General features: G+C 49.4%; 2 protein-coding genes across 5 annotated transcripts; one reads left to right on the top strand and one right to left on the bottom strand.

Annotated features, from left to right (window-relative positions):
- On the top strand, positions 1-15,230 carry stx1b (syntaxin 1B). Of its 2 annotated transcripts, XM_054758805.1 has the most exons (10): positions 1-390; positions 6,156-6,230; positions 6,441-6,540; positions 7,581-7,655; positions 7,730-7,803; positions 7,874-7,982; positions 8,076-8,149; positions 8,705-8,842; positions 8,908-9,018; positions 11,991-15,230. In XM_054758805.1, exons 1-10 carry the CDS (start codon positions 361-363, stop codon positions 12,069-12,071), a joined length of 867 nt encoding a protein of 288 aa, XP_054614780.1. In that variant the 5' UTR covers positions 1-360; the 3' UTR covers positions 12,072-15,230. The 2 variants fall into 2 exon arrangements, with proteins under 2 accessions (XP_054614780.1, XP_054614781.1); XM_054758806.1 differs by lacking the exons at positions 1-390; positions 6,156-6,230 and adding an exon at positions 7,156-7,224 and having other exon boundaries at positions 6,449-6,540.
- si:dkey-89b17.4 (zinc finger protein 646) lies at positions 15,142-27,658 on the bottom strand. Of its 3 annotated transcripts, none has more exons than XM_054758796.1 (5): positions 27,607-27,658; positions 24,348-24,503; positions 20,758-23,492; positions 18,566-19,675; positions 15,142-18,112 (listed from the first exon to the last, which is right to left on the bottom strand). In XM_054758796.1, exons 3-5 carry the CDS (start codon positions 23,322-23,324, stop codon positions 17,302-17,304), a joined length of 4,488 nt encoding a protein of 1,495 aa, XP_054614771.1. In that variant the 5' UTR covers positions 23,325-23,492; positions 24,348-24,503; positions 27,607-27,658; the 3' UTR covers positions 15,142-17,301. The 3 variants fall into 3 exon arrangements, with proteins under 3 accessions (XP_054614771.1, XP_054614772.1, XP_054614773.1); XM_054758797.1 differs by lacking the exon at positions 27,607-27,658 and adding an exon at positions 18,391-18,486 and having other exon boundaries at positions 17,965-18,114; XM_054758798.1 differs by lacking the exon at positions 27,607-27,658 and having other exon boundaries at positions 17,968-18,112; positions 18,631-19,675.
- Between the last annotated feature and the right edge of the window lie 151 nt (positions 27,659-27,809).

The following is a 27,809-nucleotide window of genomic DNA, read 5'->3' as shown; positions in this document are numbered from 1 at the left end:
CTCCCCCACTCGTTCGTCCCGCTGCTGCGTTGCGGGGCCACACTGTGACCGCACCGACGAGGAAGAGGAGGAAGAGGACAGCCGGGGGGGCAGCTGGAGCACACGAGGCGCTTTAAAGATCACAGGAGGGGGGCAACCAATCCGTCGAAGAAGACGAAGAGGCACGTCGCGTTCTTCCTCTGTCAATCCTGCTCCTCTTCATCAAGCCGACATCCTCTTTGGGAATTTTCTGCTCGATAAAACGACGACAGAGGCGTCGGAAGCCCCCCCCCCCGCCCCCCTCGAGAGCAGGTCTACTCTTCATCTTAAAGCCCCTACCCCTCCCCGACAGGAGAGCCCACTCCTCATCGTCAAGCAGCCATGAAGGATCGCACGGCGGAACTGCGGAGTGTAAGATGACATTTCCTTCTTCCTTGCTTCCTACATCCTTACATCTTCTTGCGTGCGCGTGGCGCGGCCTAGTGCACGTACAGCTTCACGCCGTGCATACAAAGTGATGATGAAGATTGAACGATGAAGAGCTGCACGCGCGCCTTCTTCCCACGGACCTTTTGTCACGTGATTGATTGTCCCGCGTGTGCGCGAGGCGCGTGAGCGGCGGGGGTCACGTCAGTGTTGGAACGTGACATTTTGCCTTTTTTTTCCGGGCTCCGACGCAGAGGCCTCGTGCGCTCGTGTGGAGCGCGCGTCGCCGCGTGCACGAGGCCAGAGAGCTGCGCTCGCGCGCAGGATGACCTGAAGAAGAAAATGCAGATTTTTTTTCTCGGAATTACCCCCCCCCCCCCCCTTCAGTGGGTCATAGTGGCCTGAGGGGGGGGTTGTCATTATTCCACAGCCTCACCCTTTACGTGGCGCTTTCTTCATTCCGTCTTTGGAACAGCTGATGCTTCCTGCGGGCGGGGGGGGGGCGCATTGGAACCTGCTGCACCTACACCATTCTCCCATCAATCAATCTTTCCATCAATATCTATCAATATCATCCTCCACGTCTCCCCCTAGTGGCTTCCTGACTCGTCATCGGTAAATGCTAGCGGCTAGCTGTGCTAGCACGTGCAGTATCGGGTCAGGACCGCTACCGTTGGAATGATGAATGCTCCTCGCCAGTTCTTCTTTCGGCATACAATCAAATCACACAGGAAGTAACACCATCAAAGCAAGTAGCGAGGCTTGAAGGTCCGACCCGGTTCTGATGGCCCAGTGAGAGTCTGCGTTGGCCTTTTCATGCTATGATATGCTGTGATGCACGCCTTTATCAAAAAGTGCAATGATTTGTTAGCATGAAGTTCATCGGCCATCATGTCATTTAATTCCTGTCACATGGTCCACACCTTTCACTTTCTCTTCCTGTGGAGAGAATATTCTGGAATGTTCAACTGTTCTCTGACACACAGAGCGTGTGCGTGAGCATGTGCCCATGGGCACGCTCTAGCCAAGTCAAGTCAAGGGCAAAGCAGCCGTGGATGGCGGAGTGCACGAGGTCACTTTCACATGCTGGCGTGATTCTCTGCTCACTTCCTGTGTGCGTTTGCTGATGTGACTCTCAACACAAGCGCACGCACACACGTCACAGCTGTAACCAATCAGGTGTGAGCTGGTGGTGTTGATTGGTGAAGAAGATGAGAAAGACAAAGAATGAATTTTCTTCTTTATGGAAGAAAGCAGGAGGAGGCAAACGGGTTTTGGACCTGGGCCGGACCTAGAACAGAACCACGAGCCGGGGTCAAAGGTGGACATAGGGAGTGTCCAAAGTGTGTCCAGTGAGGATTGCAGAGATGAAAGGAGTCAGGATGCTAACGTGCATTTGCACTGAGGCAAATCACCAGACAAAACGATAAAACCTAGCACACAGGAAGTAGAATAAAGACCAGCATAGACACGCAGGGCGGGGCCAGCGGCTCCAGGTGTGTCTCGTGGCTCCGCCCAGTCTGCAACAAGAAAAGTAAACAGTAGAGGGCAGCAGAGCGTGGAAGATGATCAAAAGTAGGTCAAGAAGATTGGAGCTGACAAAGCCAATTAGAATCATCATCTCATACTTTGTATTTTTACAATATCTGGGAAAAAAACGTCTGCATTGCAAAAATGTCACCTGGGCCGCACTTTGGGCACCCCTGCTGTACGTAATCGTCAAGTATTCTTCCAAGATGGCTGCCAATGTGTTGTAGGCGTTGCACTGCCAAGATGGTGGCGCTAAGTGGCGAACACCTGACCACAGCTCGTTATTACTCGGCAAAGCCACGCCCACATTTTTACAATTGGCAGAGCAGAGCAGAGCAGATGGACTCACATGCCCCCGTGGACACACACACACCCACCCATCATGTTAACACCTCCATGACAACTTCCTGATCCACGTCTGCATGACATCACAGGAAGGAAAGGATAGAAGGAAAGGAAATTGATTTTAATAGGAGACATTTTGGAGATGGCTGGTCTGCCCCTCCCCCATCCCGTAAAGGCTGCTGACTCCATCCTGCCCATCCCCCCCTTCCATGCCCTCCCTGCCCCTCCCCCACTTTCACTGTCTTCATCTTCGCCTCTGACCCCCCCCCCCCCCCCCCCCCCCCCTTATTGAAATGTACATTCATTTGATTAGCAGTGATGTTCCTTATTGAAGGTTCTGATAGAATATATGATGGGCAGATTCAACGTGCGATGAACAAACGATGAGTGTCACAAAGCTGCTGTTTAAATGTGCTCCCTGGTTGTTTTACTTTTTTCTCTTTTGGTTCAGGGTGTTTTCCAACCTGGTGCAAGGTCCTCCCAAATTCGGTGTTGATGTGAAGTGTTTTCATGTCTCTCTTGCAAATGTCCTTGTAGTGATCCTGTGGACAACCTTTGGTTCTCCTCTCAGATGCCAACTGTCTGAGTCTTTTCCCCTGCCTGCCACACATGGTCCACGTCTGGCAGATGTACAGGAGTGCTGATGACACAAGCATTGTACACTGCCATCGTGTTCTTGTCAGTTTGGGGTTGGTCCAGGCTCGTGAAGGGAGGTGTGCAAGCTTCCTTCCTGATCTATTTGTCAATCTCAGTGTCCAAGGAGAGGCTGTTATTGATGGTTGAGCCAAGACACATGAGCTGGTGCAGTCATCGATGGTGATGGCTGCCAGTTCCAATGTGTCCTGGCCCAGGTCGGTGGTCTCCTTCAGACTGATAGTTAGTGTGAATCCCTCGCAGGTCTGTTGAAACAGCCCCTCAGCGCCTGAAGCTCCTATTGGGTGTGGGTTGTCATCGAACAGCTTGTCTCTGATGGGGGCTTCATGAACGTTTGTCTTGGCTCTGGGGCAGACAAGATTGAAAAGCCTGCCACCTGATCTGGTCCACTGGTAGATTTCCTCTGATGCTGTACTGAAGGCATGTTTCAAAGAGCGTGGGGGCAAGGACGCACCCTTGTTTGACGTCGCTGCGGATGTCAAAGGGCATGGAGACGCTGCCATTAAACTTCACTGTTCCCTTCATGTTCGTGTGGACGGATTCAATCATGCTCTGCAGTCTTGGTGGGCGCTGATCTTTTGGAGAATCTGGAAGAGACCGCTTATGCTGACAAGAGTTTGGTCTCGGTGAAGTCTTTGAAAGGAACATGGAGAGGCTTCTGTTGTTCTCTGCACTCCGGGAGTCGGTGAAGGGAGAAGTCTATCATTGACCTTTCAGCTCACTGCAATTCGGGATAGACTCGTTCTGCCAGCTTCTGCAAAGGCTTTGCTATGATGCTAACAAGGGAGTATGGTGTATAGTGGGTATAGTGTCGTGCAGCTTCCCACTTCTTTGTAGCAGAGTCAAAGTTGCAAGGCGCCAAATTCCTTCTCAAAGGCCTGAGTAAACGTCCCAATGAGGTCTTGTTGAGGAATCTTGCTGACATCGATGAAAGGAACTCCCCTTGGTCTTTGTGCCATGGAATGACTTGGTTGCAGCCTGATATTGCAGCACACCAACGAGTGGTCTGATTGCAGTCCATACTGTGGAAGGAGTGTGTGTGACGAACATTCTTGATGGCAGCACACCAGACCAGGACCAAATCCAGTTGGCGCTAGTGTTTAGAGCATGGCTGTCTCTGGGAAACCTGTGCTGAGGCTTGGTGTGGAAGTGGAAGTTGGTGATGAAGAGGTCAGCTCCAGCAGTCGCTGTCCATCCTTGCTCATTGTGACCACGAGTCATGAGCTGCACCCACTCTCTGGCATAGAAGTTACCCAGAAGTACAACGTGTTCCTTGCTGGGGATGTTCCTGACGATGGATTCAAGGGTCTCCTAGAACATGTCCTTTGTGTGTGGGGCATATAAGAACCTCCGCTGACTGGTTCAACCATTCTCAATGTAAGCCAGGTCTCATGAGGTTCATGCATAAAAGACGGGGTGGTTGATACAATGAGACTGGACCTGAGTTTGTGTGTTTTGTACACTTGTATCATTTGGAATGTAAATTCTTATTCAATTGGAATAAAGACCTCCACAACTGTACTTGAAATAGAAAAGATGAACATACATTTACACCTCCAGTCAAATAATAACTCAAAGTGCCCAAATAGTACCACTATGTACTTTCCCAGTTGAAAAACCAGACGCAGGCCTGTCGGTACTTGGGTGTGGTGAGGCCTCCAAACCAAAATGGCCACTTCTCTCGAAAAGAGCACAAAATAAAAGCACGTGCACAATAAGTCACTCACACATCCTCATGAGCGGTGAGGGATACCGGATCACGAGTGGATATGCAGTCTTCAGATGATCCCTTTGATGTCAGCACACTCAGCACCCAATAGCGAGGCAAGGCAGCGCAGCATCACTCAGCAGGCCCGCCACAGAAACCCATCCATCGGGAAAGCATCATCTCCTTGAAGGACATCAACTCCATTGAGCGACCATGAAACACTACATCATGTGGAATTAGCCTTAGCTTTGGCTAGATACGCATCTCAATGCTGAAGGATGACACCAGGCCTCATCACATGTGCCATGCTTGGCTAACTCAATGTCAGTCCACCTTTGATGATAACCTTATTTGTTACTACTTTACAATGTCTCGGAGTGCATAACGTCTCTCTCTTAGTCCCGCCTTCAACACTTGGTTGATTGGCTGTCATGTTTCCAGAGACCCAATGATAATACTGACATGCTACTAACACAACTAATACATGTTGCACATCAAGCACACTTTCAAATAACAAATGGCCATAAAACGTTATTATTCAAGTGTAACTATGATATTGATATCTTTCAACCAGTTGAATGCATTAAGTAACTGCTTTTATGTGGTCCAGACCGTCCAACATCCCAGTTTCAAAACTGGTCTCCTTTGTTGATTTGTGTTGCAGTCTGCTTTTCACATGGTTACTAAATCCCGTGCACCCAATGAGGACGGCACACCGTGGCGGGGCTGCCCCTTACTGGCTGGGGGTTGCCCACCTTGCGATGAACGATAGCTATCCAGTGAGATTCGAGAATCTCAACCCATGGTGCTGCACTCTACACAAATGGAGAGATGGCTCACCCAGTATCTGCTGCCCTCTGCGTGTGTTTACATGGGTGGCAAAGGTGGAATGTCCTCGCCAGGTGTGGTGTCCTCTCCAGGTGTGGAATAGGTTTGTAGGTGAGTGGTGTTGGTGTAATCCTGGCCAGGCTGGACAGGTTGTTTTGTCCATGCAGAGCCGCGTTTTTCAAAATTGTCTCCCAGTCGTGGGAGTGTCCATGGCCTCCTCTGGCCACCCCGTAGCTCCACCACTGACTGCAAGCGAGAAATTTCCCTTTTGGATCAATAAAGTCTACGTGTCCAGCCACCTTCCTCGCCATGTCCTTTGCGAAGACCGGTGAGAATGTGACAACTGGGCCCTGCGGCAGGTCGTACTGGGCTAGTGGTGACCTGACTTGGATCTTCTACTTGGATGTACATGAATGTGTTTTTTGGGTGTGCTAAAGAGAAGAAGTCAAATGTGCGACTGTGCACACAGGAAATAGAAACAGGAAATAGATCTTGTTCCACAGGCTTTTATTGTGAAGGGCATTCTTGCCTTCCACATCACATCATGGTGTGTGTGCGTGTGTGTGTGTTTTACCGGGCTTATCAGCTATGACCAGACATGTGGTTTCTTGAGCTTTCTGTGCAGTGATTGGCCAGAGATGGTTGGGGCGGGGCATTTCATGTGTTGCGTGCTTTGTGTTGACAGGCTAAGGACAGCGACGATGACGAGGAGGTGGTGCAGGTGGACCGAGATCACTTCATGGATGAGTTCTTTGAGCAGGTAACGCACACGCACATGGCTGGCATGGCTTCTACTGCAAGACGAATGTGACGCGTCTTCCAGGAAGTTCAACCTCACCTCCTCTCACTGACGGTCGGTGCCTTCCAACATGGGGTTGACGCATCAGCAGCAACTTCCTGTCCGCTGAGCCGCGTACTAATGGACGTGATGAGGACGGGACTGTGATGACATAATTTCCTGTGTTGTCAGGTGGAGGAGATTCGAGGCTGTATAGAGAAGCTGTCTGAAGATGTGGAGCAGGTGAAGAAGCAGCACAGCGCCATCTTGGCTGCACCCAACCCTGACGAAAGTAAGCAAATGTTCAATGGTGATTAATTGTGAGATGGTTAACTCCTGATTAATCACCTTTTCATTTGAACGATGCAGGAGCAGACTGTGATGCTGACTTGAAACAAACGTGTGTGTGTTTGCATGCATTCAATGACCCAAAAGAAGAAATGTTCTCCACAATAAGCCTGATGTTGACCTGATGTCCAAATAAACTCAACATAACCATCGTATGGAAATATGATGGCAGCCTTTGCTCCATGTCTTTGCTGTGTGCAGTGTTCACAAAGCAGAGATGACTACACTGCATCCTGCTAGTTTGGTCCACAAGGCTAATAGGCTAATAGGTTGGCTTAGTTGTCAACGGAGGAGGTTAATGCTAAACTTTCCACATCTCACACTTCACTTCCTGTTTCTACAAACTAGTGAAGATAAAAATAAAAGTTGCAGTATTAACTGTGCAGGAATGCTCAATAGCTCACGTACGCAATTCCACTTCCTGTTGAGTGTCTGCAACGATGGCCAATCACATGTTAGATGAATCAATCATGATTTCATGCATGTTGGACTTTATTTGTGCATGTTGCTGCGTAATCAAGCGTCTTTTTTTTCTCCCATCATTCCTTGTTTCTCAAAGCCTTCCTTGCTTCTTTGCGTGTGCACGTTGCATGCTAACCTCACAAGTGATCTGCGTCCAGCGCTACAAGTGAGTCCATCTGATGAAACTCCACCCACTTGTTTCTCCTCCTGTCAACCCCCATTTTTCCAGCACAAAGACATTTTACTTTGAAATTCTGGAGACCAAATGCAGCGTGATGGGAGATATGCTAATGAAACACAAAGAGGAGGATGGAGGTGGAAGCGCTGATTGCAGCAACTCAACAACGCTGCAGTTGTCATAAATCTCAATGACTGCAGCGAGCATGCACACACACGCGCACAGCACTGCTTAGGAATGTTTCTTTACCTTTTGGTTACATCAACAGTCATGTGGCTAATGCTAACTAGCATGTGGCTAATGCTACACACTGACAGGAAGTGGTTGTCATGTGACTTTTGCAGAGACCAAACAGGAGTTGGAGGATCTCACAGCTGACATCAAGAAGACAGCAAATAAAGTTCGTTCAAAATTAAAAGGTAGTTTCTATCCAGGAAGTGACATGTCCATGTTTACTTTTTCACAATAAAAGCACAAGTGTGCCCTCTTGCAGCAATCGAGCAGAGCATCGAGCAGGAAGAAGGCCTCAACAGATCTTCGGCGGACCTCAGGATCCGCAAGACGCAGGTGAGTCGGCACCGAGGCCGCGAGCACAAGCTGGACACGCCCTTGACCAATGGCGTGTGTGGTCCCGCAGCACTCCACACTGTCCCGCAAGTTTGTGGAAGTGATGACCGAGTACAACACCACGCAGTCCAAATACCGCGACCGCTGCAAGGACCGCATCCAGAGACAGCTGGAGATCAGTGAGTGCGCACGTGCCCGCCCACACACACACACACACACGACATGCACGTGTGCTAACCCCCCCGTGTGTGTGTGTGTGTGTGTGTGCGCAGCTGGAAGAACCACCACCAACGAGGAGCTGGAGGACATGTTGGAGAGTGGCAAGCTGGCCATCTTCACCGATGATGTAAGCACCGCACCTGAGCTCGCCAACATGGCCGCTCACAGCCTCCGGGTGCGCTGACACATCAAGTGAATACGGCCCGTGTCACGTCACACCAGAGGGTAGGATGCTGCACCAGCTTTTAATTTGAAGGGGCAACCTCACATTGTCCCGCCCCTTCATCCTAAAAGCACCAAAAGCCCAGGTCATGTGACTAGAGGGTCATGTGACCTGCTGCCTTGATCACATCTGAGCTGTGCTGGTTAAAGCCACGCCCATCTGTGATGTCACACATTGACTTCGGCCAATGATGCTCAGAGAAAACATTGCTGTCCTAGGTCAAAGGTCACCTGTGCCAACCAGACTTGACCTGTTAATGACATGACTTGTCAATGAAATAACCTGTCAGTGACTTGACCTGGCAAAGACATAACCTGTTAATGACTTGACCTGTCAGTGACTTGTCAATGACTTGACCTGTTCATGAAATAACCTGTCAATGACTTCACCTGTCAATGATGGTGCTCGTCAGACTGGTTCCGCTGTAGTTTGCTAACTCAGCGTAAACTGCCCCCCCAGATCAAGATGGACTCCCAGATGACCAAACAGGCTCTTAACGAGATTGAGACTCGACACACTGAGATCATCAAGTTGGAGAACAGCATCCGCGAGTTGCACGACATGTTTGTGGACATGGCGATGCTGGTGGAGAGTCAGGTACGCCAGCTGGGCGACAGCTCCGACTCGCCGAGTCGACCCGCTTACGTGTGCTGCGTTTCCAGGGCGAGATGATCGACAGAATTGAGTACAACGTGGAACACTCGGTGGACTACGTGGAGCGAGCCGTGTCCGACACCAAGAAGGCCGTCAAGTACCAGAGCCAAGCCCGCAAGGTAACCACAGACACAACCGAACCAGAACCACAACAGGAACTTGAACTAAACCCAGGGGTTTTCAATCTGAGATATGTCTACCTGGACATGTTTCACTAAAACTAAAGTATCCTTAGCTAGCACGCTAGCCAATCATTGACTTGTCAACTTGCATGTACGCTCTTTACACCGTTTGCTCTCTGCTAAAGTTAGCATGTTACATCATTAGCACAAGGTTTAGCACACTGATCTGTATAATATATCTGGATAGCTCATTGGCGATGACTTGTGAAGCCACACGGCCGCCATATTGCTACTCGCAAGAAACACTTCTCGACAAGCTTTTGCATTCGTGGTGAACTTATTTTGTTAATTTGGATTGGACACAAATTTCGACTTAAGATGCCTGCATGTGCAGCTATTAACTGCACAAATCGCCAGTTCAAAGGCTGTGGACGAACATTTCACCTGTAAGTATGATTGAAATGTAGATTTATGATTGATCATTTAAGGGTTTTGCACTGTCGATCTCTCAGATATTTTCGATCGTGTAAAATTCCTCTGATTAAATATACGTCCAGAATTGATAGGTTTATATAGCTCTATAATAGCTAAGAGGAAATGTACGTACTTTTTTGTTATATCATGATATATGTATTTCTTTAAGGGACGAAGGTTGCGTTACTTGAAGGAAAGGGAGAATCTCAGTGCTTCCATGATGCTTACCAGGCATTGTATACAGTGCAGTTAGCAAGCCAGTTTGCATACAAGTGACCCGGCATGACCCTTCATTTGGATAAACAACCTTTTTTTTTTGCTGCTGAATGACTGACGTAAAAGGATTCATTCATATGATATGTTCTGGAAAATAATATTACTGAACATGCATACCGGTACGTTTGAGATTGCAAACAACGTATTGTCTATGGTTTTGTTTCAGTGTTGTTTTTTTCTGTGTGGGTGTATGTGTTTATGGTTATTACACCTTATGGTTATCACGTATTGTTCCTGTGGTTTTTGTTCAAATATATTTCTATATCAGAAAAGAGGTTATTTCTATTTCATTACACAAACAACAACAAAAAATCTGCAAAATGTTAAATGATTTTAAAACTTGTCCAAAGTCACTATATTTTATACAGAAGAGAGCATAGTGAATTGTATGAAAGTAAGAATAAAAAGTAAAGGATCATGACCATGGATTTTAGTGGAAAAAAGGGATGGGATATGCAGTTCAAATGAAAATCTCTTTCTAGAGGAGTAAAACTATCATTGCTATAGGGGAGTGCTGAGCCAGGGTGCACAGTAGAATTTTGTCCCAAAGGCAATGAGAATTGGAAGGGGAAAAGTACATTTAATATAGCCAAAAGATAGAGAATAACGTATCAAATGGTTTTTAAGGGACGAAGGTTGCGTTACTTGAAGGAATGGGAGAATCTCCCCGCTTTTTAATGTAAAATATAGATGTTCTGCGAGCCTCTTCATCTGCTTTGTACACTATGTACGCTGTGCCAATGTAGTCGAGATGTGAGTAGTAAGATGGCGTCTCTTTGGCTTCAGCGGCTTGCACGGCGGCGTGCGACGTATGAGCTATCCAGATATATAATACAGATCAGTGGTTTAGCAGCTAACAACTTTTATCATCTGCAACCAAAGTCCACCCAGGATTTGCACTTCTCCCCAGGGTCCTAGTGCCAGGGCGGCTACATTGTTCCCCTGGGTCCTAGCCACTGAACGCTATACGACTGGAAGGGGCGTCCCTGCTGACCACATGAAGCCATTGGTCGGCCCTCTTGCGTCACCCAAAAAAAGCACACACACATACACATACATGTATCTTCATTCACTACATTTATTATGGTTCGGTATAAAAATGAACACAAATTAACAAAAATTCCATTGAAACAGAGTAAATTTAATAGACACAAATCTCAAAATTTCCCTCCAGTTTAAGTTGTTTCCTACCTCTATGGTGTGAAATTACAATGCATAACAAGTCAATTTCAGTGTTCACAAGGTATTTGTTACAATAAGGATCTACGTAGTATCAAAGTTAAATGCTAGCATACCTTTAGAAGATGATCAGGAAAGTCAAATATTGTTGGAACTGCATTTTGTCCTTATCTAACAGTCTGGCCGGTCCTGTCCAGGTTCTCCTCGGTGAAATGACTTGAACAGAGTTGCGATCTGGCTGCAGGAATCCACCTGTCTCTCCGCATATTTACTACCCATTGCTTTAGAAGTTGAGCATTGCAGTGTGGAAATCTAAAGGAGAATAAGGGCTCATTTACAACTACTTAGATGAAAAGATGCTTACAGATTTAAAGTATCTATTTGTTTTTAACTATTTTTATTATTTATAAGCATTTACCTACCTGTGAAATGTAAGTCCCTTCTCGCGATTTTTACGAGTATCACGATTTGTGCAATTAATAGCAGCACAAGACGGCATCTCGAACTCCTCTTAGTTGTTAGGCTTTCTTGTTTTGGGTGAAACAACATGGCGACTTCTATACTTCCGGTGGCTTCAGGCCTCCAATGCGCAGCAAGCGATCGGGGCCATTCCATGTATAGAGTTTAGTGGTCCTAGCATCATTGTTCCCCCTGGGTCCTAGCACCAAGGTGACTACCGCTTCATACCGACCGCTGTCAGGCTCTACAACACCTGCACCACCTAAACCATGTTGTAGTCACTATGTCACTATGCATTCTTTACTTGCGTATTTTGCTTGCTGCTGTAACAAGTGAATTTCCCTGCTGTGGGATTAATAAAGTACTATACTATACTACTATACTATACTATACATTGTTCCCCAGGGCGGCTACATTGTGACTTTTCTATTAAGGGTGTGTCCTCATCAGGGTATCTGTGAGCGGTCCCAGCTGTGGACTGTCAATGACACATTAGATTAGATTAGATTAGATTAGATAAGCAACGTTAGTGGCGTGATGCTTGTGTTGACGTGGCAGCGTGCTTCCTGTGTCGCCCGCAGAAAAAGATCATGATCATCATCTGCTGCGTCATCCTGGGCGTGGTGTTGGCATCAACTATCGGTGGGACGCTGGGCTTCTGAGCTTCCTGTCGCCATGACGACCGCCAGACGGAGGAGGAAAAAGCCCAAAAACTTGAACCACAAATGCAAGAAGATAACCAATCAGCAAACGGGACATTCTTGGGGTGGGCCGAGGTCCAACATTCCCACCAAATCAAACACACTCAAACGCACCACAGTGTAAACGGACGGTTCCGGTAAACGTATCGATGTAAACATAGCAAGCTACGCACGCGCCAGCTACATGTTTTTTCTTTCTGTCTTCTCAACTTTTGCTTTCGGGAGGACGGTGATGGTGAGCACCACTGGGCGGGGCGTCTGTGGGACGAGCACTCTGGCAGCCATATTGCTCGCTAGAATGCCCACCTGGTTCTAGATGGAAAGTTCCGGAATAGTGTGAGCATGTATGGAATGTTAACGAATGCCGTCCCGCAGAAAGCGCCCCACCCAGCCCACGTTAGCAGGGCGGGTCCAACCTTGCTCTGAAACCACCCCTCAATGGTCACTCCCTTCAGTCAGCGTTCAAAGCGTTCCCCCCCACTGGGGTAGGGGGAGGGGGTGCTGGGAGGGTGTCTGGAGCATTATCTTTGACCGCCAGGTGATGCGAGGGGTGGAGGGGTGGAGTCAGGGGGGGTGGAACTCAAGGGAGAGTCAATCTATGCAGTTTAGACACAAGCGCGACTCGTCCCGCCCCCTGACTGCAGACGCCACGTCTCCCCGCCCACCCGAACGTTGCGACCATATTTAGTTTTCCATGGGGAACGTTTGTTGACTCGTTATTCCGTGGTGCTGCTGTTTTTGTGCATGTGTTCCGTGACTTCCTGTTGAGTTCGCCTGAGCCGTCCTTGTCACCGCCATCTGGCCGAGTGTGTTTGTGGTCGTCACGGTGACACAGGTGCTACCAACCGGGAGAGTCTCCTCCTCCTCCTAGAGTCATGTGATGCACACACGTTACTCGTGTCACACGTCCCCTTACACCATGCTAGCTTAGCTTTAGCTTAGCTTTTGTGGAGTGGTGTCAGCGTTGAGACTGGGACGCTTGGAGCAGGAAGCTAATCCCCCCCCCCCCCAAAATACATGTGCATGTTGTAAACATTGTGTGTTAGCGAGCGCACGTTTTGCTTTGCTTCCTTTAGCATAGCGGTTGTTGATGTAGGCACGCTATCAGGTAGAATTGTCGCGGTTCTGTGAAACAAAGGCCCACCGGCCTCCGCTGAGGCCGCCGTTAGCGGCGCACACTCCCTGTGAGACTAACAAACGCCGCTAATGTTACAAACTGCACTCGGCGCTCAAGCAATAACTGTCAGTCTTGTTGTCTGACAAGTGACTGGAAGCTAATGCATTGTTAGCGTTGGCGTAGCGAGTCATGCTAACATCTGGCGTGACGGCTCGGACGCGAACAGGAAGTGGGATTGGCTTTGTTGAATTAGTGCGTGTTGTGTAGTCATTAGCGCTGTTAGCTGTAGATGTAGTGTTGTGGCTTCGTGACAAACAAAAGCGTAGCGTGACGTGACAAAAAGAGAGTTTGTTTCATTTTTGATTCCCAAAACCAAAAGCAACATGTGTATTCACCAAAGTTTGCGCCTCTGCTCTCGTGTTGTGTTGAAATGAAACGTACGCTTGTCCCCGCCTCCTTGCTCACCGCCAGTCCACCAATCAGAGCTCCTCTCCACACCGCTCAGCGGTGATCAAGTTGACGTCACTGTAGTTACAGCGAGGACGTCGTCGTAGCACCAGCCAGCGTCTTTGATATGTGTGTGTGTGTGTGTGTGTGTGCACGCCATCATCGTCCCCTGAACAAACGCAAACATGGCGGCATGAAGGTAGAAGGCGTGTCCTGGTATTCCTGTCTTTCTGTGTTGACGTTTGTTTTTTGGAAAGATGACGGTGTGGATCAAGCCCCCCACCCCCACCCTTGTAAAAGCTCTTATTCAAGTCCAAATATTATGTTTGTTTGTTTTTTTTTTCCAAAAAAAGGCATGCAAAGCGTTGTGGAGTTTGCATGGTGATGTTTTTTCGTGTCCTGACCTGCCGCCATGTTGTGCACTTTACTGGTCATTGGCTCCGCCTTTGTTAGCACGTTAGCTCGCTTCCTGCTTCTTTTCACATGATGGTTCCTTACCCCCACATCTCCCCTACCCCTCCCCCGGGAATGTGTGTTGGTCGAGTGACGGGAAGGAACATTCAAGAGCACAACAACACAAGTCACTTTCACGTTGGCCACGCAAACCAAAGCTCACCGAGTCGCCCGGAGACGACCGCTCCAAAGACCAACCGGCCGTTAGCATGCGGCCCTCCATGTTTGTAGTCCTGATGACGACGGTGAAGCTCTTTGTCTTCCTGAAACAATTTCCAAAACTCCTCCTAGTTGCCGTGACAACGTCGGGGAGTCAGTATTAGTAGGAAGAGTCTGGGGAGGGGGCACGTGGCCAATTGGAAAGACTTGGTTGTTGTCAACATAAACAATAATGTAATTATTGTAAATAAGAGACAAAAGATGACCTGCATGTTTATGTAGAATTATCTTCCTGACAAAGTTGATGGAGTCTTGGACGTCCGCGTCCTCTTCAGCCCCCAAAAGTAACCCAGCAGCAGAGGCTCCGCCCACTGGCTCCTCTGATCAAAGTGCTTCCCTCCATTTTAGTCAACACCCCCTTTCATTGGTGTAGCCAAATGAGCCCTCCGCCATCTATTGGCTTCTGTTTGGCCCGCCCCTTAAACCTCCCACAGGCCGACCTTTAATAAGTGTGCAATACAGGAGGCGCCACTAGGGGGAGGCGGCCAGACACAAGAGCTCCGCCCACCAGACGGACAAAAAGGGGGACAGGCGTCCGCTCCCCTCAACTTTGGCAGGAAATGCAACTTGTGTCCTGTTTCTTTTTGTGTGTTTGTGTGTGTAGTGTAATGTAAAAGCGATCTGTCCCCCCCACACACTTAAGACACGCCCCAAGATTCGCAACAGTCCCCCCCTCTCTCGTTCTGCTGTTGGCTGTTCTGTTTAGTTCACGTGACGTGCAAGTACCCCCCACCCCCGAACTCTCGCTCTTTGCCCCCCCCATGGATCTTTAAGATGACAACTCTATGCAGATGCTGTCTTTTATAAGTGTGTCCAACATTTTAATTTCAAATAAAAAATACACAAATATTGAAACATGAATAAATAAAGGATTGTTCAGTGTTGCTCTTTGTCTACTACTTCCTGTTTGCCTGCTCAAAGCCACGCCCCCTCTTGCTGTGTGTGTGAATGGATGGATGCAGCTTTATGTAATACTACTACTACTAATGTAAATAATGCTAATAATAGTCTACATTTATCCAGCGTCTTTACAAGACTCAAGGACACTTTATGTTCTGTGTATCATGTACGTTTGAGCTTTAGGTCACGTGTGCGTGAATGCACATCCATGTGTGTATGGACAGATGTTTACATGATGTGTGTGAATGGACATACGTGTGTGAATGGAGAGAGACGTTTTCATGATGTGTGAATGGACATACGTGTGTGAATGGAGAGATGTTTACATGATGTGTGTGTGAATGGACATACGTGTGTGAATGGAGAGAGATGTTTACATGATGTGTGTGTGTGAATGGACATACGTGTGTGAATGGAGACAAGAGATGTTTACATGATGTGTGTGTGTGTGTGTGAATAGACATGTGTGTGAGTGGAGAGAGATGTTTACATGATGTGTGTGTGTGTGAATGGACATACGTGTGTGAATGGAGACAGATGTTTACATGATGTGTGTGTGTGTGTGTGAATAGACATATGTGTGTGAGTGGAGAGAGATGTTTACATGATGTGTGTGTGTGTGAATGGACATACGTGTGTGAATGGAGACAGATGTTTACATGATGTGTGTGTGTGAATGGACACATGTGTGTGAATGAAGAGAGATGTTTACATGTGTGTGTGTGAATGGACATACGTGTGTGAATGGAGACAGATGTTTACATGATGTGTGTGAGTGGAAAGAGATGTTTACATGATGTGTGTGTGAATGGACATACGTGTGTGAATGGAGATGTTTATGTGTGTGATTGGAGATGTTTACGTGTGTGTGTGAATGGACATACGTGAGTGGAGAGAGATGTTTACATAATGTGTTTAATGGACATACGTGTGTGAGTGGACAGACAGATGTTTACACAATGCGTGTGTGAATGGACAATCGTGTGCCAATGGAGAGACAGATGAATGGATTTACATGTGTGAATGGAGAGACAGATGTTTACATGATGTGTGTGTGTGAATGGACATACGTGTGTGAATGGAGACACAGATGTTTACATGATGTGTGCGTGTATCGATAGACAAGATGACATGAGGTATGTGAATGCGTGAAAGAAGCGTAAAAGGAAGTTAAGCGCAAACGAGTGGGGTGTAAGCTAAAAGTTGTACCATGAAGGACTGGGAGGAGCCTGCTGTGCATGCCTGGGAGGTAAGTCTCTTCTTTCAGACACACGAGATGCTGTCAGGGGTCTAGCTTGGCGAGATGTCACACACCACACGGGTTGTTCTGGCGTATTTTGCGGTACGCAGACAAGCATGCTAACGCTAAGGTGTTTTTATTGTCAGTACTCAGCAGTGAAGGTTATACGTTATCAAAAAATGGTTTATAAAAGTGTATTGACGGTGTCACATGACTGAAACTAAGCGCACAAACAAAGTGAAAGGTGGTGGCTTACATCACATGACGCTTTTGTTTTCTAAGCTAGCACCACTGCTCGTCCAACGCTGGAAGAATAAATACAGCAAGCTACATCAAAGTCCCTTTTAGACTCGGGGTGGAGGGCTTATGGTAATAGCTCTAAAGACCACTACACACTATTACACCTGTTAATCATATAAATAAATGAGGTCAGTGGCGAGGACGCGGAGCTGTAGTCCTTTTCCTGAAAGACACGCCTAAAAGCCCTCAACTCAGGCCAAAGATGCCAAGTGACTGCGACATTTAAAATCAAGGATACATAGATACAAGGTGGTCATGTGACCACCACTGTCCATTTAGAGAAGTGTTAGGCGGGGGGTCGGGCGAGGGGCTATGGGTCCGTAAGCCACCTGTCTTGCACAAAATAAGGAAAAACAAGCTCCGCCCCCTACATGAAAACTCGTGACAAAGGCCACCAGTGAAGATAAACCACATCTCCAACGTCTTTGCCTTGGCTCCACCCTTCATGTGAGTCACTCCAGTATTGTCAGGTGGGCGTGTCACTGTGGAGCACGCGGCCCCAAGAGAATGCATACTTAAATGAAGGGGGTGCGGGGCAGGCCCCGGTAATTGGCTGGTGCCAAGTGCACCTTCATGTGGTGCCTGAGATTGGACTTGGACGAGAAGCGCTTGTCACAGTGCGTGCACGTGAAGGGCTTCTCCTTGGTGTGCATGCGGCGGTGGCAGATGAGCTGCGTGGACACGCGGAACGACTTGCCGCACTCGGGACACTCGTAGCGTTTGGGCTCGGTGTGGATGCGGCGGTGGTTCTTGAGGGACATCAGGTTGGGGAACTCTTTGTGACACGAGTTGCACAAGAAGCTTCCGGTCTTGTGACTGTTCTTGTGGTTGACGAGGGAGCTGGCGTGGCGGTAGGACCGACCACACTGGTCACACACGTGCGCCCTGGGCAGCGCCTGGTGGGCACTGGGGTGCAGTCCCTGCTCTTGCATCAAAGTGAGGTCCAGGCCTGAGCCCCAGCTCAGCTGGTGACGGGGGGGGCGTGGCCTTTGGGGCTGGGGTGGCTGGTCGTGGCTGATCTCCATGTGCAGTCGGAAGCTGGCCCGGGTCGGGAAGGAGCGCTGGCATGAGATGCAGGTCAGCTCCCGCTGCTTCTGATGCACTCGCCGGTGATTGTAGAGCTGCGAGGAAACACAAAATCCTTTGCCGCAGTCATGGCAGCAGTGGCGCCGTGTCTCCGAGTGGATGCGGCGGTGGTTCTTGAGGGCCAGGAGGTTGGAGTAGGTCTTGAGGCACACAGCACAGTGGTAGATGCCAAGCGTGTGGGTGTTCTTGTGGTTGAGGAGGGAGCTGGCATGGCGATAGGAGCGTCCGCATTGGTCACACCTGTGCATGCACACAACACACACGGGCGGTTAGATGCAGGCGGCCGTGGACGAGCACCTCATACAGGTATATGATCTGGAATCCGGCTGAGCCAGTTAAGAGCTCAGAGTGGCCAACTCGATGAGGGGGAGTGGCTGCACTGCATGTGAGCACTGAGACAGTGAGCTGCGCCCCCACCACACCCCCTTCCTAAACTAGTCTACACACAAGAACACACAACATTACACAAAGAAGAAGACATAGTGGATGCTAACTGAAAGCAAACGGGGATGACTTATCTGGTCTCTCCACTAATTCAATTTGTCCAAACTTCAGAAAAATCCGAATTCCGGCACGCGAATGGTCCCAAGGAAGCCGGATTGGAGATCATATACCTGGAATAGACACGTGGAGATCTAAATTCATGGTCACTAATTCACTTCCAAGAATGACAAACAATTGAGGACAACTCACGTGTACCGACATTCTTCGCCTTCTCCTGTGGCGGCGGTCGGCTTCCTCCTGACTTCCATGCCTACCTGGTTGTCCCCGCAGCGGTGTCTGGCCAGACCCGACCTCCCCTGGAAGCTCTTCCCGCAGGTAGGGCAGCCAAAGGGCGTGGCGCCCTCCTCGTGAACCTTCTGGTGGTTGCGGAGGAAGCGGGCAAGGCGGAAGGCTTTCCCGCATGTGTGGCAGATGTGCTTCTTGCGTTGCGTGTGTATGCGCATGTGGTTGCGCAGGGCCATGTAGTTGGTGTAGGGCTTGTCGCAGAAGTTGCAGCGGAAGTTGCCCGTCTTGTGCGTGTGCTTGTGGTTGAGCAAGGAGCTGGCGTGCTTGTAGGCGCAGCTGCAGAGGTCACAGGCATAGGGCCTCTCGTCCGAGTCCAGGTCCACTGAGCTCCTCTCCATGCTGACATTGGACGAGCTACCGCCCGATGAGGACGACGGCAGGTGCTGGGCGGGGCAGTCGTGCGCCGCCAAATCTTCGGCTGAGGGGAAGCCTTCGCAGCAGCCGTCGCACTCGAAATCCATCTGTGCGCCGGGACCCTGCGGGCCCTTGCACAGGCCGGCCGTGGTGTGCGTAGCCAGCTGCCTCTGGGTGCGAAAACCTTTCCCACACTCCTGGCAGTTGTGCTTCTTCTGGGCGAAGTGGAGCCGCAGGTGATTCTTCATGGCCAGCCTGTTGGGGTATGTGGAGTTGCACACATTGCAGTGGTACTCGCCAATTTTGTGGAGGTTCTTGTGATTGGCCAGGCTGCCCGCATGCCGGTACGTCTTTCCGCATTCCTCGCAGGCGAAAGGCCGCCGTCCACTCTCAGCCGGGTCAAACTTCTGTGGCCTGGATGTTCCGGCAGACGAGTAGGGCTTTTTGAAGCCCTGATGGGCATATTTGATGTTCATGGCGGGGCCCTTTGATGACTCCCCTCGCATGCTCTGCAGTTGAGATGGTCCGGACTGCTGGAAGCGTGAAACATTTGGGCCGGTGCGAACCAGACCTTTGGCCCGGTGTTCCTCGTGGAGACGTAAGTGGTTAATCAGTTGTTTTTGGATCTTGAAGGCCTTTCCACATTCTTCACACTTGTGCCTGCAGCCAGAATGGACAAAGGTGAATTTCATTATTTTCCACCGGACCTGCTCTCACATGCACGATGTATGCACGCTCTCAGCTACAGGACACACCCATGTGTCACAAACAGGAAGTGCATATGTAGCGCTTCGGACCAGAATTCATTCCATTACAGTAAAATGCAAATCATCAAACTGCTCAAGCTTTTGATATTTCTCATTTTGTGGGCCAAAGTTATATACACAGTATATGTACAGCATATATTTAATGACAAAGTTTAGTGTTATTATTAGTCGTACTATCAACATGGCAGCTTTTTTTTTGGTAGATTGTGCCTTTTGCTCCATTTTGTAATTATTTCTGCAATGTGCTGTGGGCCAATAAAAAACAAGCCACCGTCTGCAAATGCACTTTGGACACCCTGACATACGTATTTCACCCGCAAGTGTTCCCAAACGATGAAAGAATCAGGATTCTCCTTAGCACGAGCCATGACTTCCGCTAGCCAAAGGCTGCGTTGTGCACTTGTGGGGGTGCCCTGTGCATTTCTGTGCCACACCTTTCATGGTGGCTTTTCTGCACGCTACTGGGGCTTGTGAAGGTGCTGTGAACGCCTGGACTTCCGCTCCAGCACCGAATGCACAGCCTTTTCAATTTGATTACCGAGTACACGCACAACGCGACAAACGCTTCCTGTCCCTCACACAACGTGTACCGCGTGAGAATTCAGTACAAACTCTGCACAGGAGCAAAAAATGAGATGAGGGATAGATGTTTCACTCCTGGTGAATGGCGTGAGGTTGGTTAGGACACGCTGATGTTGTCTAAAACAACCAGGACTTTATTTTCTAACCAGAATGACAAGTTAACAAGCGATCATGGTTCTGCACTGCCTGGCCAAAAGAAAGGTAGCACCAGGACTGAAGCAAATAGGTAAGCCAATTAGCACTTGTTAGTTATTCATGCTAAATCATGCACTTGGTCATTTCTTAAAGACGTGTTCATTTGTCCCAAAAGGCGGTCCAAACAAATATTAAACCTTTTTTGTGGCCAGCGAGTGTACATGGTTGACTGGCACTTCCTGTGAAATGGCACCGTACCTCTTGAGATCAAAGTGAGTCCTCTGGTGGTTCTTGAGGGCCAGCAGGTTGTAGTAACGTTTCTGACACACCAAGCAGCGGAACACACCTGTCTTGTGAGACTTTTTGTGGTTTAGGAGGGAGCACGGGTGTCTGTAGCCTCGCCCGCACTGCTCACACTTGTGGGGTTTGTCACTTTGGTCCATCATCGGCCTACGCCCGTTCCCGGCAAAGTCACGGCTTCCTCCTGCAACCCCACCGCCGATGCCTTCGCCTCCAGACATCCCTTTGGCTCCAGTGAGGCCCTGCTTAGCCACTGAGCTGGCCCGATTCTTACCAGGACACAGGTGGGTGATCAGGTGGTGACGGTCAGCAAAAAACATACCGCAGTCCACACAAATGTGGCTGCGGCCGTCCATCTTGTCCCCGCCATTGGCCGAAGTGCCTCCGATGCCCTGCTGCTGGCCGTCTGGCCTTTGCGGGCCGTGGACTAGCTGATGATTTAGGAGGTCCTGCTTCCTGGAGAAACTTTGTCCACATGTGGAGCAGATCATCCTCCAATCCTGCTCCAGGCTGGACGGTCCAGGACCAGTGGGATTATTGGCATGACTCCGCAGATGGCTCCGAAGGGCTCTGAGACTGGCATAGTGGTTCCCGCACACGGAGCACTGGTATACTTCTCCGTCATCATCATCATCCTTGTCAGCATTGGCCATTCTCTTACCTCCAGTCTGGGAGTACGGTCGTTGGCTGCTTCCCTCCTTCAGGCTGCTTGTGCTGCCAGTGGCCATGGAGGTGGCACTGGTGCCATGGTAGCTCATGTTGCCTAGAAAGCCGTTGGACATGTTACTCTGCTGCTGCTGAGGAGGAGGAGGAGGCTGACCACGGCGCGGGCACATGTGTGTCTTAATACCAGACACGTCAGCGTACATCTCACCGCAGTCAGCGCACACGTGGCGGTCGGCCTGTCGGTGAGTCGAGCTGCTTTGGGAAATGGAGCTGCTGTCAAAGCGGTCGTGAAACTCGAGGGAGTCCAAAGCGTTGCTGTGTCCTCCATCCGATACAAAGTGGGCAGGGTCAGCAAGGTTTCCAGGAAGCGCGATGGGAGTGGTGGTGCCACTGCCCTCCTGCACATAACTCTGCTGAGATTCCAGCGTGAGCGGCTCTGGAGATAGCCAGTCGTTGCCGTCGTTGAGAGGCTGGTTGGAGGCGCGCCCCTTGTGGCTTCGCAGGTGGCTGTGCAGAGCCGCCAGATGAGGGTATTGTTTACAACAGACGCTACACTGATAGTGACCCGTCTGATGGCAGCGCTTGTGGTTGACCAGACTGCCCGCGTGCCGGTAGCTCTTGCCGCACTCACCACACTTGAAGCGACGCTCCACGTCCTCAGGAGAACTGGGCTGGGCCACGCGACCTCCAGAAGGAGACGATACCGACCCCTGTGAGCCAGAACTTAGTGTGTCCGAGTTGAGGATGGCACTATCCTGGCCATGGGAGGCAGAGTGGGGGTCATGCGTCAGGTAGTGTACTTTGAGAGTCTCCAAGTCAGGATGTCCTGCGCCACAGTACGCACACGTGTAGATGGGATTGTTGACAGGAGGGCCCATGATGGGGTCATAGGGACCCCTTTTATCAGCGGGCAAAGGCGGCAGGGGTAAGGGGTCCCCAAGCGTTGGGGTGTAGGCCGGAGATCGAACCGTACTCAGATTATGGGGCATGATGCCAGGGAAGCTGCGGGAGAGTCCAAGGGAAGGTGAGGTCGTGTTGTGCAGGAGAACGTGCTCCTGGAAGTCGGCCTTGTTGGGCAGCACGATCTGACACAGGTGGCAGAAGCAAGTGTTGGTGGCGTCGCTCTGGGTGGGCTGAGAGCTGCCGGCACGGCGCTCCGACTCGAGGAGGCTGCTGCTACTGCTGCTGCTCACCATGGACGCAGCCGGGTTCTTAAACTTGGAGTGGGTTCTCTCGTGGCTGTTGAGGCCGGCCAGGTTGCTGAATTGTTTGAAGCACACGGAGCACTTAAAGCTTCCTTGCTGGTGACACTTCTTGTGGTTCACCAAGCTGCCGTGGTGCCGGTAGGTTCTGTCGCACTGGTCACACTTGAACGGTCGGTCCCAGGCGTCGTCCGACCCGGGGGAACTTTTCTTGTCGTTTTCGTCCGCTTCGTGACCCTGCAGGGCGCTGTTGTTCAGAAGAGGGCGACCAAAGCTGTCCGGGAGGTCCTGAGCAAGGGTGTAGTCCCTCTCGTGATGACCTCCTTCCTCTGGCGTCTCCTCGCTCTCTTCCTCGGCGTGCACGCTGCTTGGGGACAACGTGTGTATGCGAAGGTGGTTCTTGAGGGCCACGGCGTTGGGCAGGGTCCGGGTGCAAACAGGACACTGGAAGGAGCCCACTTCGTGAGACTTTTTGTGGTTGGCTAAGCTAGCTGCGTGCTTGTAAAGTCGGCCACACTGTTCACACTCAAAACGTGCACTTTCTGCTTGCTGGTAATGTGCTTTCATGTGCTCTAGAAGACTGGGAGTACTGGGGCAGACCATATCACATTCTTTACAGGGGAAACCCTTGGCACCACTCATATCATGCATTGCCATAGTAGTCCACTGCCAGTCTTTAGGAGAGGAGTCACCACGCTGCAACCGACGGTGACCCCAAGGATGTGGAGGAGGGGCTTAGCTCATTGGTGGAGGGCGGCCGCCATCTTCTCCCCAACGGCCAAGTGGGGCCCGCCCCTGGCAGGTGGTGCGGGCCAGTGGGCGTTACTATGGAAAGAGAAACGAAACAAATCCATCATCAATCAATCATCAGACTTTAGTCGAAAAAATGACACTTTAGCCAAGATGATAGAAGCCCCACCCACTGCCTGGGCAAACATTATCCAAGATGATTGACAGGTCAGGAAATAGCAACATGTTTACAGGAGTGTTTCCATGACAACCATGAAAGACTGCTGTTAAACAAGTTCTAAATATAATGTCTATGCTTTTGTTTAGTCTTGCTCGCAGACGTGCACGCCCACGCAGTCAATAACCCCCCCACCCCCACCTGACCTTGGCCCGTCTCCAGCACACATCTGTGGGACAAAGCCAGCATCTTCACAGTCCACATTTGTTCTGTTCTCCATCGGCCATCACCCGAGCTCATTGTCACGCAGGGCTCGGTTCCGTCCACATACGACTAAAAAGGCTATCTAGCCATTTCTGCTTTCTTTTAGCCTCGCATTTTTCCCGCCAACAAGCCGCGCGCACACCGGGTATCGAAGCCACTGGCAGCGGGGTGCAAATATGACCATTTGACGGAATGTTTAATGTTTATTGTCGATACACACCCGTTCTCTTCACCAACCAGAAGCAGCATGCTAACGCTAGCTCGCTAGCAGGCAGCCCCCCACCAGCTTCGTCCCCGCGATGCGACAACTCAATGAACAGCAAATATACACACCGTGCACTCATATCTGTAATCGATGGATTTGGTTCCAAGAAATGAAAGCTAGCTCGTCTGTTAGCTTGTCAGCTATCGGCTAAGCTAGCCAGCAGCTAACAAAGATGTTGACCCTCCGCGCGGCCTCATTGATGGAAAAAAAGCTTCTTTTCACGGCATTCTGTGCTCCAACTCACCCGTTTAACACCCAATGGAGCTCATTCGATGCCAGCTTTCCTTAAGAGCATTTCAACATGCTTTCCTTTATCTTCGAATGTCCACTTTTTCCTCCTGCTTCTCCTCCAACGCTGTGACGTCAACGCCCTGCCACCCGTGACGTCATCACAGCGGAACTAAAAACAAAGAATACATCTAAATGACATACATCAAATCATCAGTCTTTTTTTCTTCCTTTTTGCCCTTAACACCACACTTTAGTTACAACATTTCACCTGACAACCAAAATGAGATCAGTTAGAGGAGAACATTAGCTGGATGTCTTTACACTGAATAGACAACAATGCACAAATACACTTCAATATACATTCATATACATAAGTACTCATGGGTAATATCCAGTAATTCATGAATGTATTTTATTTTTAGAATATGAGGAGGGCTGCACTTTGGACATCCCTGACCTCGACTTGCTTACTACACACCTATACTACATACTTATACTACATACCTACTACTACACACTTACTACTACGCACTTATACTACACACATACTACTGCACGCCTATACTACACACGTACTACTACTACACACTTATACTAAACACGTACTACTGCACACCTATACACACCTATTAGAACACAGCAAGTAGACACGTAGTGCTGGCATTGTGTTGTACAAAGTACACATTCACCCAACCTCCACCAAGTATTAAGACTTTGGAATACAAGAAACAAGTCATGAGCGTTTTTGCTTGAATTTGTTATGATGATGATGATGATTACAGTGATCCCTCTTCCATCCAGGTTCACTGGTTCCACACCTGACCGTGATAAGTGAATTTCCATGGAGTAGAGTTCTTATTTCTTTTTACTGGTCACTTGTACCACACCCAAGTGAAAGTGTGCAATCACGTGTCCGTACACATGCAACATACCATACAATATGACAGGATGGGTGGCTGGGTGATAAAAGGGGGAGAGGAAAGGGAACAACAAGAGGAGAGGCGAAGAGAGAAAAAAAACGATTCCAAAATGCAGTGTGGGACCAGCAACACAGACACGAATAAACATACTTTCCAACATGAGCTGGAAGACTTGCACCAGGGGAGGCGGGAAAGGGGAGTGGAGGTGATTCCAGCACAGGCCGGCAGGCAGCCATGTTTGGCGCGTGTGTGGATCCCGCCCACCAGCACCGGGTGGATGAGGGAGGGAGTGTGTCAGTGCATGTGCATGTGAGTGTCCTTGGTTGCATGTGTGTGTAGGCCTGGTGAAGTCGCCCCGCCTGGTGCCCAATCTTGAAACCTCGAACTGCAGGATGACACGGCGATAACGCAGCAGTTGCCGTGGAGACGGCCGTGAGCGGGCAAACAACAAACAACAGATGTCTGTGAAAGAAGAGGAGGAGGGTCAGAGAGTCTCAGCTAACCGCTTTACCCGCCATATCAGTCACGATGGACCGCTGTTGGGCGCGTTGAAAAGGCTGCCTCCATTTTCCGAATTCTGCGATAGACCAGGGCAGCGCCTACCCCAGTCAGCATCCGGCCTGTTATCATGGTTTCCAATAGGAGGAGGTCTACATTGTCCTCCTCGGAAAGAGTCGCCAGCCATGTGACCTTCCACTTCCCCTAACTGTCCATCACGTTCCCGGCGGTGAATGTTCCGTTAGGGTAGATTGGTTCACCCGAACCCGAGCTTCTGGTTGAGAAGATCTTGTCAATTGCTTGAAGAGACCAGTTGATCAATTCCATGATTTAGATTTGGAGTGCAGTGCACAGAGAGGCTCTTAAACGTGTGAGACAGGACAAGACGACACGTGAGAAGCAAAGCAGGGAAGATAAGGGAGAGGAGAGGGAAAAGATGCGACCGCCTTCGTTGAGAGCCAGAAGAAATGGAATCTTTTAGTGGTTAAAGCATAAAAAACCTGTTTATGACTTTCTAAATATGCTTTTTAACATTACTGGAGTCCTGCACACATGAAATAACACCCCTATAGTCACCTTTACACTCACATTACCCAATATAGTAGACATAATACCAGAAAATAAGACATTTAAGACAAAAATAAGACTTGTGCTCATGTGTGCTTCAATAAGTGTGTTCTGGATGTGTGGACAGAAAGTGACATCAGGAATTCAGAGTTGAGTTTCAGCTGGAGTACGGCCACACCAGCAGGCCATGTTATGATTATCCATCCTCTATGCTACTTGTCTTGAGTAGGGTCGCGGGGGTATGCTGAAGCCTATCCCAGCTGACTTTGGGGCGAGAGGCAGGGTCCATGCTATGATCATGATTATCATTATTATTATGGTGCTTGCTGTGAGATCATTCAACGCTGCAATAAAAGCCTGTTGTTCTGGCCATCAAGTCTTGTGCTTGTATGTGACTAGTGACACTTTGTGGCCGGTGTAGACTACAGTTCATCACTTAACTCAGACATTTGTCATTTTTATGCTTGAAATGCTTCACTTAGGCCAATAACAAGCCACATTTGGTTAAATATGCATTTTTTGATCTAATAATAGGCCGCAGTCAACCACCAAACAGTAAATCATTTATTATAATTAATACCAGTGAGGGTACAATGTTTGAACTGCCAAGTGGTGAGGGACGACTGTTTTGTTGCTGTTTGTTATTATTATTATTGCTATTATTACCAAGCGGACACTCTGGAACAACAATTCCAACTCCTGCCCCCGCCCCGCGTGGGTATTATGGGCGCCACACACGACAGGTGACATCGTCTCGCCTACATTCATTTCCAATGGAACCTGCACGATAGGACGAGTATTGCGTGTCGCCAGCCAGCCAAGCCACACGCGAAATTCGTGCGTGTGAAAGTTTATGTTCGTGCGTGTCATCCTGCACACGCTGGCTTGCGACGCGATCCGAGAAAGTTGAAATATTTTCAACTTTTCATAGCTGTCGCCCAGACGAGGACCAATCAGCGGGAGTTTCATTCATCTACCAATGAGCGGACACGATGCGAATCAGTACGCTATACTTACCGTGTCAGATTTCCCGCAGCTATTTGACATTTCTGAAAAAGAATATAGAGGTGTAAAGAATAAAGCGGCATGGGAACTCGTCGGCGCCAGAGTAAACACATAAGTTTACGTTCATTTTACACTGACATTTATGTAAGTTTATCTTCAATACTAGCAAGATCTGGTACTGTCAAGAGTACTCGACCAACACCAGCCGCTTTTCCTCCTGTGAACTACTTTGATAACCCCAAATCCCCTCCACACCTGACAAAAACCGTGGGAGACTCGTACAATTCGCTCTGGATGTGAACACGTAGCTCACGGGTGTCGCTGGTCACAGACGTTCGTCGCCTCCCGTGTGCATGGTTTACTACGCGTTGGCGATGAGTTTTGCCAGTCACAGTCGTTTGTCGTCTTCTGTGTGTGGCGCCCACTATGCTGCACTGATGAGGCAGTATTTCTGAGAGTGGCGTCTGAATTTTTCTCGCGTACAG

Source organism: Dunckerocampus dactyliophorus, chromosome 18 (assembly GCF_027744805.1).
Source record: "Dunckerocampus dactyliophorus isolate RoL2022-P2 chromosome 18, RoL_Ddac_1.1, whole genome shotgun sequence".
NCBI classification, from domain to species: Eukaryota; Metazoa; Chordata; class Actinopteri; order Syngnathiformes; family Syngnathidae; genus Dunckerocampus; species Dunckerocampus dactyliophorus.
The sequence above is the reverse complement of the archived record's forward strand: the minus strand, read 5'-3'. Positions and strand labels throughout refer to the sequence as shown.